The sequence below is a fragment of the Copadichromis virginalis genome, linkage group LG13 (assembly GCF_057382275.1).
Source record: "Copadichromis virginalis isolate Kocher_CV1m ecotype Utaka linkage group LG13, C_Virginalis_male_GT1.1, whole genome shotgun sequence".
In the NCBI taxonomy this organism is placed as follows: Eukaryota; Metazoa; Chordata; class Actinopteri; order Cichliformes; family Cichlidae; genus Copadichromis; species Copadichromis virginalis.
The window spans coordinates 27,740,455-27,756,999 of record NC_140630.1 but is presented as its reverse complement, the minus strand read 5'-3'; the positions used below and the strand labels follow the sequence as shown (position 1 = coordinate 27,756,999).

Below are 16,545 nucleotides of genomic sequence, written 5' to 3'. Positions count from 1 at the left end.
TGATGAATGACTTCTCTTCCCCTCCCGTCCTCATTCCCTGTCTCTCGGTGGTCAATGTGTACACTAAGTGGGATGGCTAATAAGTCCCCATTGGGCTGCATGGCTGGCTCCCAGCTAATCACTTTTTTAAACAGAATCTTCAAAGTGTGCCCTCTTGTCTGATGTTAATCTGGGCCAAGTGGAGGCTCTGTAGATTGATGGATGTAGGCAGTGGCTAGATTGGCTCACGTAAGCTCTGCTCCATCCAAATCATCAGTCTGCCCATTTGAATAATGCGCTATGGGTGACAATGTAAAAGTTCTAACATTGACATTATTATGTGCAGCCATTAATTTTAGATAGTGATGGTGGACTTGGGTCAATGACAAGGAAAATGTTGCATTTATTTTTAAATGAAGGGTGCGCATGGAGAAAATGTGTCTCATTTATTTGTTAACGACTTACAAGACCAAACTATGGCACTGATCAGACTATGTGTTGAGTATATACTGAGACTCCCAACAGTCCACTAACAAGAGCAAAATAAATGACTCCTGGGTGGGTTTTCTACACTGTGCAGTATTTTGTTATATGATCTGTTAACCTTTAAAGTAGTAGAGAATACGCCGTTAAGATTGCCTGTGTTTATTCAGTATGCTTACATGTTATATGACATAACAACAATTGTAAAAAAAAAAAAAAGGCTTATTGGGGGAAGTGGGAGAAATATGATGACACCTTGAACTGTGCTGGCTCAGAGACCAGGACTCAAATCAGGTATTGTGGGTAGAGTTTAAGATGTTTCTTTTTTAAGTTCAACCACTGGCCTTTTTTTCTCTCCCCCACTTATAATTTCCTGTTTGCAGTTTCATAAAGGCCTCAACCCCACCAAAAAAAATATCACATGAAGTTTTTAAACTGCACTGTGTAGGCAGAGACAATTCCCTGGATGATTGTTTCCAAGTTGCGTAGCACCACTTCCATGACAACATGGATCAGGGCGTATTTTTCTGCAGTTGTGCTAAAGAGGCAGCTTACTGACACCAGCTTATTAGCCTTGTTTAACACATTAAATGGCTGATGAATTGAGTGCAGATCCCCGGGGATTTCGTTTGCTCAAATTAAGCTCCAATCATCTTTCTTTTTCTCATCTTACTATGAGATGGCGCTGGAGAATTTGCTGTCGGTCTTTTCGCTGAAATGGTGGACCTGATTGAGAAACAGAAGCTTTCATCTCCGCTTCTTGAGACATATATGAGTCAATTTGCTTTGGTTCCACTGCATCATGTAGGAGTGGGGGGGGAATGGAACAGTGGATGTACTGTCATTGATTACAGCATGGGGAGGGGGTCTGAACACCCAAAGTGAGCTGACTATGGTAATGCTTAAACAGATCGATTAAAGTGATGTGCATCTGAGGCACGAGTGCGCTTCAATAAATCCTCCTACCCTTGCTAAGAGTGTTGTGTTTTGGATTCTTCAGCGTGACCGAGACTGAGAGGCTTGTACAGCATAGCAAACAACATCTGTGAACAAAAATCAAAGTGTGCATAAAGACAAGCTACTGAAAATTGACTACTGCTTTGTATCATGTTAATTTAAAATATAAAGCAATAATGAACTATTATATTTAAATTAAAACTAAATAATTCAAGTTTAGACTTTGTCTGTTTGTTGAACTGAGTTTATTTGTTTGTCTCTAAACCAAAAACCTACCAAAAAGCATGAATACAGAAACTGGCCAATGTCATAGCCTGACCAGGTGTTCTCTTTTATTTGGGACTGCATAGTTTTGTTTTGTAATTTGTCTCCAATCTCACTTATAGAGAAAAAGTCCCACATTCTGATTGGCTCTATTTTAGAAACTTTTCAGAAGACAGAGACGCTGGTTAAGATTAGCCTTTTCAATAAAGCATATAGTTAGGGCTGCTGTTGTGATTTGGCACCATATGAATAAAACTGAATAGAAAATCAAATTGAATGGTTATCCATCTATGTGTTAGCCCCATACATGCCAACCCTCCCCATTTTTCCGGAAGAATCCCGAATTTCAGTGCCCCTCCCAAAAATCTCCTGGAGCCACCATTCTCCCAAATTTCTCCCAAATTCCACCCGGACAAAAAAATTGCTAAACCATCCTTAATTGGGCTGCCGTTTCCGGCCGGACAATAATAACCGCGACACCTCGAAGTCAAGCGCATGGATGCTACTGGCTACTGCCCCCCCGCCAAAACCCTCCCCCCCCAAAAAAACCAGCCCTTTTGAATGTCTCCCCAATTCTGAAGTGTCAAAGTTGGCAACTCAGGGCGTACCCCGCCTCTCGCCCTATGACAGTCGATCCAGGCTCCATCCAGCCCCTTTATACCACCTCTCAGCATTAGTAATAGCCTGGATTATCTCACACTATCATTCTCTTTGCTCCACGTTCAGTTTATTGGAAAAGATGTGCAGCTCACGAGCGTGTTTCACATCTTGGCTGACATATATCAGTTCCCATTCCAGACCTAATTTAAGACAAACAAGGTCAAGTCGACATTCTAAACAAGCCATTTTTAGTCTCTTTGTGCTGGTCTCCACAGCCCAAACACATTTCCCATCTGTTCACACAAAGCGGTTGCAGCTGTTGGATGGATTCCAAGTGTTTCTGTTGAGGGCTGGTCTTGTGGTTATCTAGGTAGCAAGTGAAATCCACTAACCTACTCTTAGAAGCCTCTGCAGAGAAGCAAGCTTCAAACATTTCAAAGCCCTGTCTTTTCAAAGGCATCTGCCTTAAGTTGTTGACATTTTATTTCAAACTATTGTTTGAAGAGACTCACCCTTTACTGACTTTAAAATGCGGAGGCTAGATTTTTAATAAAGTCAGTGTGAGTAAGCACAGTGGGCAGAAGCCGAGCAGGTTTGGTGAATATGCCTACTTTTTCTTCTTTTTTTGGCTTTTTTTGATCTGTTGATTCTAAAGATATTTCTGTTACACTTCTCATCTGTATTTTCATGTTTGAGGCGTGAAGGTCTGCGCTTGCTTCGTGGCCGAACAATCACAGATCTTCGTGTAGTCTGTGAAAGTCTATCTATCACTTCTACCTCTTCTTAAAGTCAATAAAGAGTTCTTTTACTGATGGCATGAAGTTGGCTTTAATGTTAGTTGTAAGATCTTGGGGTTGTTACAGCTTCACCTTGATCACAAACTACGCCACCGTCGAACTAAAACATAACATAAAATCCAATGAGATAGTAAGACGAGTGAATTAAAGACATAAAATGATCTATATAACATACAAACATACCTCGCTGGCTGACCCATGCTTTGAGGCAGAAATGAGCACTTTACAGATACTTTTAAGAAACAACTTTCTCTGAATTAAATTGGCTTCTCTTGCTTCAACTTGCCATGCTCACACATCAACATGGGCGTGCATCTCCCTCAGGTGCACCAGTGGAACCAAAATGCAGTACAATAGTTCCTACATGAGAATTTTCACAATAAATGACCTAATGGCATATAAAATATGCATAGTGCAAAACAAAATACATTAACTGAAAGTAAGGCAGTAAAACTCCCACCAAATCACAAAACTATTGTGATTTCTACTTAAACATTATAATAGGAACATGTTTACAATTTAGCATTTATTCTGCTTCTAGCAATAACACAGTTTTGTGTACTGGCCTATCAAGGTACACTGGTTTGACAGTCCTTTTGCCATCCTTATCCAAGGTTGAATCACTGAGCAAAAGCTTAACCTTTCTAATTCTTCCATCTGCACTTGGATATATCTCTGTTACTCTTGCCAATTTCCACTTGTTCCTTGGAGAATTGTCCTCTTGGAGAATAACAATGTCATTCACCTTTGCATTCCTTTTATCTCTTTGCCAGATTTGTCTCTGTTGAAGATTGAGAAGGTATTCCTTTTTCCACCTAGTCCAGAATTCATTGGCCAAAAACTGAACTTGGCGCCATCTCCTTCTTAGGTACAGGTCCTGGCTCACAAATTCACCAGGAGGAGGTAGAATAACACTGGACTTCATCATGAGAATATGATTCGGTGTAAGAGGCTCTAAATTTGGATCATTTAGGTTCTCTACTGTTAATGGCCTGCTATTCACAATAGCCATGACTTCATAAAGAAATGTTCTGAGTGAGGAATTGTCAAGTCTCTTAGAAGTGTGATCCAAAATAGAAGTTAAAACACTTCTAATAGTTCTAATTTGCCTCTCCCAAACACCTCCCATGTGACTTGAAGAGGGGGTGTTCAGAACAAACTCACATCCATATTGTTTCAACTGTTCTTTGTCAAAATCCTTTAGTGCATTCAAAAACTCTCCCTTAGCACCAACAAAATTAGTACCTTGGTCACACCTAATTTGTCTTACATGTCCACGAATAGAAATAAAACAACGTAATGCATTCATAAAGGCATCAGTGGTAAGGTCATCCAGCATTTCAATATGTATTGCCCTAGAACACATACATGTAAAAAGAAGACCATACCTTTTAAGTTCTTTCCTACCCTCTTTTACATAAAAGGGTCCAAAACAGTCAATGCCACAGTAGGAGAATGGGGGTGTTGCTTCCATTCTATCCTCTGGCAGATCGGACATCCGTTGATCTTGAGTATGTCTCCTGTACTTTCTGCAGGTTGTGCACTTGTAGATGTGAGAAGCAACTGCATTGCTGCATCCTGTGATCCATAGTCCATTGGAGCGCAGCTCGTTGACAGTTATTCCTCTTCCTTGATGTTGCACCTTTTCGTGGTAGTGTTTAATAAGTAAAGACGACACATGACTTGATTTGGGAATAATGGCAGGATGTTTGATATATGGGTGCAGAGTTGCTCTTGTTAAACGTCCTCCCACCCTGAGCACTCCCTGCTCATCAACAAATGGACTTAGGCTGTACAGCTTGTGTGTCTTATCCTTCAGTTGAATGTCCTTTCCTCTAGTTAAGTCCTTGATTTCTTTGCTGAATGTGTTTTCTTGTGCAAGTTTTATTATGAACAGTTCTGCCCTTTGTCTGTCCTCAACACTTGTGTTTTCACCCTTTGTTTGGGTGAGTCCTTTAAAATCCTTCACAAATTTCTGTAGACGAGCAATAGCTTTAACCGCTCTTCTCCAGTCTGAGAATTTGGTGAGACGGTCTAGTATTGTTCTCCTTTCTTCTACTTTGGTGTTGAACACATGTACTGTTTTTAGCTCTGGCTCATTGGGCTTGACTTCCGTAAACTTGCCATTTTCAACAGGTAGCTCGCTTTGCCACAAAAACTCTGGACCTTTAAACCAGTTAGAGTTGAGTAGCTGTTGGACACTGAGTCCTCTTGATGCATGGTCTGCAGGATTACTTTCAGATGGTACATGATGCCACTGTCGTGGGTCTGTGAGTGACCGTATCCTTTGAATCCTATTTGCCACAAACACGTGAAATCTCTTTGCATCATTATTCACGTATCCCAACACTACCTTGGAATCTGTCCAGAAGTGTTCTTCAAGATCACTTATCTCCAGTTCATTTCTTAACATTGCACTTGTTCTTGCGGCAACTACTGCAGCCGTTAATTCAAGTCTAGGGACAGTAGTGACCTTGGTTGGGGCTACACGTGCCTTTCCCAGGACTAGGGCACAATGAACATCACCCTTTGATGTTACTGTTCTTAAATAACTACACTCTCCGTAGCCTGTCACACTAGCGTCTGAAAAATGGTGTAATTCACACTGTACAATGTCTGTGTTTGCAGGTAAGACATGTCTTTGAACTTTCACCTTTGACAGGGTTTGAAGATCTAGGAGCCAGGATTCCCACTGTGTGCTGAGATCATTTGAGAGTGGCTCGTCCCATCCAACTTTCTCTTGACATAACTGTTGCAGGATTTGCTTTCCTCTTAGGATGAACGGTGCCACAAATCCCAGTGGGTCATACACTGATGCTATTGTGCGCAGAATTCCTCTTCTTGTCATTGGGTGCTCTTTTACAGTTATTCTGAACTGAAATTCATCAGCAGAAACGCACCACTGAACACCAAGAGCCCTTTCCATTAATGGCTCTCCAAGTGCCAAATCTAAATCCTTAATACTTTCTGCACACTCTTCTCTCGGCAATGACTTTATCACATTTTCACTGTTTGATATGAACTTGTGTAATCTTAGTTTACCTGTGCTACACAGTTCTCTTGCCTCTTGGACTAGTTTTATGGCTTCTGACTCTGACATAACACTAACAAGTCCATCATCTACATAAAAGTTCCTTTGAATGAACCTTACAGTGTTTGGAGTGAACTTTCCCTCACCTTGCGTGGCTAGATGTTTTAACCAATCAGAAAATAGCCATCTAAGGCTTCCTTAACACAGCCACCAACATACTTCTGTAGAAAAAATATCTTTTCGGCAGTGGGAATGTTCTTTCTCTCTATTAGAGTCTGAAAGGACGCCTTCCAATGCTTAAACTTAAGTGGATCCCCACTAAATACCGAGGGCTCTGGAATAGGCAGTCTATTAGCTGACATAGCTTCTGCCAAAACCTTTACAAGCTCACCTGTGCTCTCATAAGTGACATTTGACTCTCTTCGTGGTTGTAAGGGTTGATTAGCAGTATTCTTGGACTCTGTTACCTGTAAGTTTGCAGGGTTTAGAGTGACTCTTTCTTGCTTTACTGAAATGTAGTCTTCCTCATAAACTTGTAGTTTTGCCTGTGCTGCCTTGAGTCCTTTCAGATTTTCCAATCTTTCAATTTCTCTTCTTAAGTCCTCAACTGACCTTCTCCTCGCAGCACTTTCCTCTTGTTGTCTCTTTATCAGGGCCGCTTTCTCCTTTTCTCTTTGTAACTTGCGCTCAGTTTCCTCCTTTTCCTCTAGGAGACGTTGTGACATTGCAGCAGCTGCTTGCTCTGCGAATATGCGTTTGTCTTCTTCTTCAAGCATTTGCATTCTTTCTCTGTACTTCTCTTGTTCTGTCATTATCTGAAGCACAGCCTTTGTGGCTTCATACTCTGCTGCAGCTTCTTGTCTTTTGGAGGAGGAACCATTAGAAAGAACTGTATTGGCTTTAAATGGACTATGAACTGAGACACTAACAGAGCTAGAGGATGTAAATATAGAGCCTGCATCAGGCCATACAATCTCCTCTTGAGTTTCTCCTTTAATGTGACATTTGATCTTTTGCAAAACTACTGTAGTCACTGATGTGCATTTGTCTATCTTGGAACGCATATCATGAGGTGGTCCATCCATTGCTCTGTATTCATCATAAATATCATTAAGCTCGGCTGCTTCTCTTTGTACAACGTTCATGTGACCTTCAAGAATGTCAGGTGGATCTCCTTTTATAACAGATTTTTTTGCCACTTTGATTAATGCTTTCCATCTGTCATAAATACTGTCAAAGCGACGTTGCAACCCTTGTAACCTTTGATTATGGAATTCTTTTCCTTTTTCTGTGAGCATGCGAGACCTTTCACTTCTACGTTGCTCTATTTGCACTGTTTGCTCTAAAGAGGTTTCATCCACTTGCCTTGCAGCTTGTTCTGCACTGGGAGCTTCAATTTCTGTCTCATTTGTGTCTGACATTTTGTTTTTCTTGTAATGCACTTATTTGTTGATGCAAAATCTCCCTTTAACTTGACTTGAGTAATGAATTGTGAACTTGGGTGCATTAATTCCCTTCTTGCTAACTTGTGATGCTGTTGTTGTCAGGCTTAACACAGTTCCTTATTGTTTCTCCTTCCTTGTGTCATCTTTCCAAACATAAACTTTAATGTCTGGCTTCTGGACATCTTTATGAAGAAGCAACTGTGAACTTGTGTGTCCATTAACATTTGCAGCAGCTTGGTCCTTGGTGCACTGGCACGATGTTGCCACCAGGGGGCCGGGAATCATGCAGGTCCGAGTTCGACTATCACTTCTACCTCTTCTTAAAGTCAATAAAGAGTTCTTTTACTGATGGCATGAAGTTGGCTTTAATGTTAGTTGTAAGATCTTGGGGTTGTTACAGCTTCACCTTGATCACAAACTACGCCACCGTCGAACTAAAACATAACATAAAATCCAATGAGATAGTAAGACGAGTGAATTAAAGACATAAAATGATCTATATAACATACAAACATACCTCGCTGGCTGACCCATGCTTTGAGGCAGAAATGAGCACTTTACAGATACTTTTAAGAAACAACTTTCTCTGAATTAAATTGGCTTCTCTTGCTTCAACTTGCCATGCTCACACATCAACATGGGCGTGCATCTCCCTCAGGTGCACCAGTGGAACCAAAATGCAGTACAATAGTTCCTACATGAGAATTTTCACAATAAATGACCTAATGGCATATAAAATATGCATAGTGCAAAACAAAATACATTAACTGAAAGTAAGGCAGTAAAACTATCAGACACATGGAGACAAAAGGGACATAATAATAATGAATGTTTTTAAAAATCTGGCCAAGGGATTGAATTGGTGATTTTGACCAGTGAGTTCATCATCACCCTGGTGAGCCAAAAATGGCCATCAAAGCCATTACAGCTTTATTTGGTTCAGCTGAAGGATTAGTGGGAAGGGATTAATATGGTGCAAGAGGGCAAAAATATACAGCACTTTCCTTCCCCTCTTCCTCTGCTTTCATTTCCCTCCCAGATCTGTTAGATTTGCTGTGCTGATGCCCAGGAGCATTTTCCAGGAGAGGAGCTTAAATGCAAAATGAGAGAGTAGGTCATTAAAGACAATCGCATCTCAGGACAATTCCATTAGCTTTAAATACATTATGGCTAAATGAAACCTTTTGCATTTTTATATAATGCTGTGTTGATTAACGAAAATGGCTTAGTAAACCAACAGTTAATACCTTTTTTAACCACGCAGCACACCTGATTGCTCATAAATGTTATTATGGCATAAATGCTTTCATGAGGATTTGCCATTATGCATCCTTCGTCTTTACGTATTGAGCATTGAGCGAGCAATTTTATATCGTGTGTATATTTATAATGTACAGTTCACTGCCTTTATGCTTTGCCATTCAGCTGGAAGCAGTCGGATGGTTGCAATATCTACCACAGTCGCGGGACCACAGGAGCCCCAAAATGCTTTTTGGTTGCACATGAATGGATCCACTTGATCTCCAAAGCGTTATTTGTTCTATACAGCATGAGTTGTGTTTGCTGTGTGCAGATGGTGTTGACCTCTCTAGAATCTCACAACAGCTGGTGTGTGTAGGTGGGATCCAGGGAACCATAAGGCCCTGCACGCAACATCAGTGTAAGAGAAGTCCTAAAAGAGGCCAGTGCTACAGTGCGAGTGTTAAATTATGATTAATGAGCTCGCAGACCACTCCGTGTTGCATCACGCTCACAAGAAAATGGAATATTTAGACTTTCCTTGGGTTGATCAAATTACATGTAAAAAATTAATTGTGTCTGCTTTTTAAAAAAAGAAAATCTTTGAAATACGGTTCGTGTCTGCCGCCGCCGGTCAGAGGATGGTTAATCATGTTCCCCGAGCGGAGGTCTGGAAGTCAGAAATCCCACTCTACCATGTTGTACTCGAGTTTTGCTGATGAATGACCCCGGTTCCCCACCGTCATACATATTCATGCATACCCATGTTGATGTAAAGGCACTTAGCACATGAAGCACTAGCTAGCCCTCCACTCTGTGGAGGAAACTTGTTAATTCACGCAGACTAATAAGCAGGTTTCCATGGTGACAAGATCAGAAATGGGAGGAGGCTCTGTGTGCCATCATATCTTACTGGATATTGCTATCAACTAATACAAACTGTAGATCATGTCAGGGGAACATGATACATATTTTAAACTCGTGTGTCTACATAGGGATGTGTGCTAGCGTTACAGTGTTTGGATTCATGGTAGCATGAACATCAGTTGTGAAGGTTACACTTTCATTTTTCGTTTCATTATTTCATTCCAATTGATTTGCAGAGTTCACCTCAGTCCCACGAACTGCAAACTGTTTGACGACGTGCATTTATGCGATCAATACTTGGCCCTGGCTTGCCAAAGCTGAGAGTGTTGCCACATGTACAAAAAAAAAAAAAAATCATCAGATGGCAGGTGGAAAGTAATTGTATAATTCAATCTGTGAAGCGCACACACACCACTTCACATCCATTCCACCTGTGTGGCGGATCTTAAATTACAATCGAAAAAAGTCCCAAAGAGACTGCAATTGTTCTGCCCCCGTCTCTCCTCAAATGGAGATGTGCTTAATCATATTGTTCAAGTCAAATGCACCCTTTTCTGGGTAAATCTGCCTTTACAGCAGCAAGCTGCGACAATTGATATCACTGCAGCAATGTTGTTTCCAGGCTTCAGATGCAGCGTGCTTGAAATAAAGCTATCCGACAAGTGGAACAAAAGTGAGAAATCTATTAATGACTTCAAGCCTAAACATGACTTTAATTGTATAGCTGTCATGTCCTCTTTCACTGCTAGAGTGCTGACCTGGAATAAGTGAAAGTAAATCTGGAAAAGAGTATAAAGTCAGAGGTTGTACATGTATTGAATTAAGGGGAACTCAGACATTTATCCACAGGGGTAGTCCGAACAGAGAGAGGACAGGACCCTTTGGCATAATCCAAAGTTATGAATCGGTTTCACCTCTCAGGCAGTGCTAGCACACCCACTTTGTGTGATCGCCAGCTGTTATTGCTACGCCGAGTGACCGACCATTAATCTTGTCTCTGTAACCAGCAGGTGAATCTAAGTCAAGAAACGAGAGCATAAGATACAGAAAGTGGTGACAGTAAAGCATGAGCCAGATCAACTTCAAGAGGACTTTATGTATGTGTGTGGCAGCGCTGTGGTGGAGGTAGCGGTGGTCTTTGTTCTTACAGCTTTCACCAGTAACTAAAGCTGTGGCAGTGACATTATTATTATTGTCCTTTTACCCATTGGAAACATAAACAACAGCACAGATCAGTTACTTTCAGCAGTTTTCATCACTTTTTAAAAATGTCCTACTTCATGCTAATACTTAAACGTGAGCTAGCTAGTGTTAGCTACCTTTTAGCATTTGAATCTCCATGACACACAGGGACGTTGTAATAAACTGAGAGTCAAGGCTCCTTACTGCCTCAATTAAGCATCACTCGGTGCTAACTAAGTGTACTGACCTCCTTCAGATAATGTTTAGAAAAGTTCAAGCCTGCAGAGCATGTATCAAAATGATGATATGGTACTGCAATTCTACCACTTCTTGCCTTTCAAAAACAGTAAACTTCACACAGCGCAGCGATTTGCTCAGTGCTGATGTTTGCAAAGCCGAGCTCTTTCAGTTAGTCTGACAGCTTCACACATGCAAGCGTCTCCAAGGAAAAAGGTGGTGATTGTTTGGGACTGTTCAGAGAAGTCCTTCTCATTGCTAACGCTGGTTTCAGTTTCACTAATTAGGCATTTTTCACAAAATCCAAAATTCTGATTTATGCAGTCCATTGCCTATCGCTTCTTTAAGGATATCATTTAAATGTATTGTGAGATAGTGAGACGGTGAACATTGAACACAATGGCAAACTTGTCAGCAAGACACAGGCCGGTGCCAACCAAACTTGAGTTAAAGCAAATTCTAAATTTCAGCTTAATATTAAATTCAAGATTACTGTCAAGGCAAATAAGGAATTTATTATTTTAACAACCTGCTCCATAGAGGCAAAACTATATACTTTGGGTCTGAGCCTTCCAAAACTACAAGCCCTACAATAGCCGTTTTATAGACTCCTTAAAGATTTGGAGCGATAGTCATTCCAATTTTAGACGTTTAAATGAATGAATAATTCTTTTTTCTTAGTGTGCGCAAATTGCTTCTTATCATTGTGGTAGTGCATAAAAATGTTTTCTTTCAAAAGGCACACTGTAGTGAGTCACAGTTATCTTTGCTGTCAGTGCGCCCCAGGGTGGCTGTGGCTACAATGTAGCTTGCCATCACCAGTGTGTGAATGTGTGTGTGAATGGGTGGATGACTGGATATGTAAAGCGCTTTGGGGTCCTTAGGGACTAGTAAAGCGCTATATAAAATACAGGCCATTTAATAATGGGCATGTAGGCTACGCTGACGTGGCAGTGACTGACTAATGCGACAAACTCTTACTGACCAGTGAAATTCAAATATTTGCATTAAAGCACTATGATGGAAATGTGAATTCCCCTTTTAAGGTTCTTTTATGGCTCTTTATCAGTCACCTCGCAGCAAATTCATGAGTTTTATCCACCACATACTCATTAATTAATCTGTAATCCGAAACGGCCTTTCAGTCAGACAGTATTGTCCATCTGCTGCGGCCTCTTGAATGTTTTTGTTACGCCACTACACTGTGATGTGACAGTTTGAGTCAGAGCTGACTGAGGAGAGCGTGGCTGACAGCTGAAGCACAGCTCAGCCTCTCCAAAGACGCTGATTTCCTGCTTCATATCTGCTCAAATGCCCCCACCCAACCAACTAACCAACACAACACGACGACGCCACACAACTCATGTAGGGGGGGAAACAGATTCCTGTTGGCATGGCAACCGTGTGGGATTGTGTTTAATTTGTCTTGATAGGTAACGCTAACAACGCCACGGCGTAAAATTGCTCAAGAGCAAAACGCATTTGAATCTCGCGAGCAGCAGTCATTTGCTGTAGAGCCGTGTTTCCTTTTATTTGTATTTTCGGTGTCAGGAGATACAAGTGTGTTCAAATATTGAATAAGCTCTGGCAGCATCCTGTGTACAAGCTTTTTGTTTAAAGAGAAAAAAAAATGTTTCTGAGCAAACTGTGATTTATTTTCAGAATCACTCTAAAACATAAGGGGTAGAAACAATCCCCCTGAAGTCTCCTGATGTCTACCTATTTGTCATGGACACTGCGCCTTTGACCACGTCTGTGCTGACTGGACTGCCAATGATTATGAGAAAAAAAAAGAAACAGAAAAATTATGCAAGTCTCCCATCGTGCTTGTCAGCAGTTCTTCTTGGCTGAAGGCGAGCTCAGCAAGCTGCCCTTTGAGCTAAATCCATTCCATTCATACTTAATTTTCAAGTTTCCGCCCGCGCAAATAAATAGCTGTATCGCTCCCACAGATATATCTACAAAGGCACAGAGCTGTGGCTCTTTCTAATTTTGGATTGCACACTAAAGTGGCTCTCCTAATTTTCCACCTCTTTTGTCTAAATAGCAATCGCTCCTGTAAAGTCAGGAATCTGTGTTTAAGCACGATGTTTATGCTGTGATTTGGTGGCCACCCCAGGTCAAACGCCGCTGTTGTGTTTTGCCCAGCAGGCTGTTTTGCAGCTTGGTGGTTCCATCAAGCAGGGCTGTGCATCAAGGAGCAGGCAGGAGGAGGCTGGAGGGAGGGAGGTGGACGAGCAAGGAACAGCTTGAAATAGGAGGTGACTGCTGACATTCACCTAACTGCCCTCTATAAGGAAGAGAATAAAAGAATAAGCAGGGGGAAGGCTAGAATGAGAGATGGAGGGGAGCGTGTGATTATGGTTACTAAGACTACAGCATGCTGCCCTGTTAAAAAAGGGAGGGGCTTGGAGGAAGGTCAGGCAGCTGAGGTACAACCAGCTAAATCAACTCTGAAGTGTGAGGTCCCTGGTGGCATTGGGGTTGAGGAAATGTAGCTGTTTAGGTTGCTCAGGAGGAACATAGATTGTTGCTGAGAATGGGACCTTACGCACGCCATGGCTTATGGCGCACACACACACCCCGGGCTGTAAATCACTTTGATACACCACATAAAAAGGGATAACAGATGTAGGAAGAGATGCAGAGACAAGTATACGAGATAAGGTTTCTTTTTTGAATTTGTGCGATTTGAAAACATTTCCCCTGGGGATGATGGGTCACTCGGAATCTGTGCTCACTGCATTCGAATAGCATGCCAGGGCCTGTGTTTAACACCACCTAGATCGTCACCTAGGCTGAAATCCTCCCTGACTCCATCCCTGATGTCTGTATCCTGTGACGTCTTGGAAACAGACTGCCAAGCTTGAGCTGCTCACAGAAAGGAAATGATGCAACATAAATTTCAAGGCAAAGATCCTCTGTCTTTCTTGCTCTCCCTCCACACACACATGCATACACACCCTGCAGGGTGAAAATCAACACCTTTTCAAGAGTGAGTCAATGCAGAAACAAATAGCTAACAAAGCTGATGCTGCCGTGGTGTCTCGGACGTAAAAAGAACTGTGCTTAAGCACACAGCTGCTCTTTGGCACCCGTGTATATTTATTTTCTAGGATACAGAAGGAACCAGGACGATCAGGACAAAGCAGAATAAAAGGCTGGACAAACGCCACGGTTACTGTAATCAACATAATACTGGACAAGGAAGCTCTTGATTAACTCGATTAAGAAATTTGGCTATCTTCCTCCTCGGCATTGATTGGGCTGAACATCTGACTAAGCAGCTACCCATTAACTGTAAGGGCACTTTCCGTGCATCCACATTCATCTCTGGCAGGAAGCTTCCCTCCCCTTTAGGTTCAAAGTGCTGATCCTCTCACGCCAGGGAGGGTGAAGCGATTGAAAGCTGATTAAAAACAGACTGCATTCGGAAAGCAAGCCGCAAGCAAGATGCCGTCATTATGCCTATTATGAAGGGGTATCATCAGCAGCCTTGTCATTAGCATCATTCTCCATCAGGGATGAATCAATGTGCGGGGTCAGTCATTTTGCTTCTTCCGAGAAATCTGTTCATGGCGCGCAAATTCTGTTAATAACCCAAGGTGCTGGCTTCATTTGAAAGAACATTTTCTGTTGTAATCACTTCTTCACAACAACAACAACAAAGATGTCAGCTTGTTTAATCGCTGCTTCACACTCTGATGAAGGTCCCTGACTAGAGAATTATCACTTTTCTGAATAAAATCACAGCTCAGATAATGTCAGCAGAAAGCCTTTTCTTTTTAAACACGCGTTTGCTTAACTTTCCAAGCACGCCACACTTCCCTCCGCTGTATTTGTGCATGGCATGTGGAATTCATGAGCTGATGCAGATATATCAGTTGCACAGAGTTAAGTGTGTGTGGCCACACATGCTGACAGTGGCACTTTGGAAGCCTTTTTTTCTGATTAAACTTGCTCTTTGGCAGCCTAAGTGCTGCCTGTCCTGTCCTAAATGCAGTCACTCACTGGTCCACACACCCTTGAGCAACATTTCTGTCCACCAGGATGTCAAGTTACTAAATCGTGAGCTTTGCCAAAGTTCCCGAAGCTGTAATCATGCCGCTCTTGTGGGGCTGCTGGATCTTGATTGTAGCTCAGACTTTCTTGGACAGTATGGGCTACTTAGTTATTTGGTCAGAATATAAAATGATCTGCTTCAGGTCATAACAAATCAGAGGGAGTGTGGATCTTGAATGCAACTCTGGTGGGGATTATTTTTTTATTTTACAGGCAGGTTTACATTACAGTTTGGATTTACTTCTGCTTAAAGATGGCGAGAGTCTTCACTTTGGCATTCCCAAGCTGTGCCCCCCCCCCCCCCCCCCCCCCCAAAAAAAAAAAAAAAAAAAGAAATCTTGCCAGGGATGTTATTTGTGTTCTTTGGTGTTTACAGTTGCTAAAAAGAAGATAAAGTCAGACCGGTTGTCTCTTTAAATCAAGCTGCAGTGTTGATGTGCCCTCAAGCTGAAATGGTAAGAACCATTTCCACCTCTGCGGCAGGGAGCTTGACCAAATAGGCGCACTAGAGCGCTTCAAACGTGATTCTCATTCCCTTGGTCACTTTTGGTCTATGGTCGCCTCCACTCCCGGAGAGGAAAGGATTTTTTTTTTCAGTTTTTTCTTCTTCTTTCTTTTTTTTAACAGAGTTTTTTTCCCACAGCGCATCACCGACACATTATTTAATTTTTATTTTCTTCTCTCTCTCTTTCTTTTTTGTTCCATCCGCAGAACTCAGTGGCAGTCGCCTCAATCCATTTACCGCTGGCTGGTACGCCTATCTCTTCCTCGCCGTTGCAATCTGTTGATAACTCCACTTGCAAGCTGCAGTTTATTGTGTTTCGCAATGGGAAACTCTTCCCTTGCACTGGCAATTCGTCAAATCTCGCAGACGACGGGAAGCGTAGGAGCGTTTCAACACCAGTTGCTTTCACCAAATTAGGTAAGAGGAAATCCATTTTTATCATCATGCCTGTGATGTCAACGCCGTGCTGTATTTGCCGACACGGACATGCTTTACACACGCACACACACGCGGACATAGCCGTAGTCCATCAGTTTGCTCTGCGCAACATGTTGACACACCGCTCCTGTGCGTATTCCCGGAATAAATGAAAGAACTCTGTTGCGGTTTCATTTACTCTGATTAAAGAGAGCAGCGCGTGCTTCAGATCACCCTGCACACTCCGCTGCTGCATCATGTCCGAAAACACACCATGTTTTAGCAAAAATATTATTATTTTTTGGTTCGATTTGAAATGAAAGTTAACTGCAACACTTCACACACCAGTCTATCACCTGCAGTCAGCTGTCTGACACTTGTCTAGCCTGTGTGCATGTGTGTGTGTGTATAGCGGCCGGGGTGGGTGGGGGGGGGGGGGGGGGGTTCGTCCTCTCATGCCCATGCTTTTTTTGTGCCACA

At 42.1% G+C, this 16,545-nt stretch overlaps 1 protein-coding gene and 1 long non-coding RNA gene across 2 annotated transcripts in view; one reads left to right on the top strand and one right to left on the bottom strand.

Moving 5' to 3' along the window:
• The window catches only part of adgra1b (adhesion G protein-coupled receptor A1b), a 195,270-nt gene that overhangs the window by 118,588 nt on the left and 60,137 nt on the right, over window positions 1-16,545 (top strand). The window contains exon 13 of the mRNA XM_085478355.1: window positions 15,855-16,065. Within this exon, the coding sequence (XP_085334481.1) occupies window positions 15,855-16,065 (211 nt within the window). The remainder of the gene's footprint in view (window positions 1-15,854; window positions 16,066-16,545) is intronic.
• Window positions 7,906-8,343, bottom strand: LOC146695880 (uncharacterized). The gene is made up of 2 exons (XR_014923638.1): window positions 8,074-8,343; window positions 7,906-7,990 (listed from the first exon to the last, which is right to left on the bottom strand). It is a non-coding gene; the product is annotated as an uncharacterized LOC146695880 (long non-coding RNA).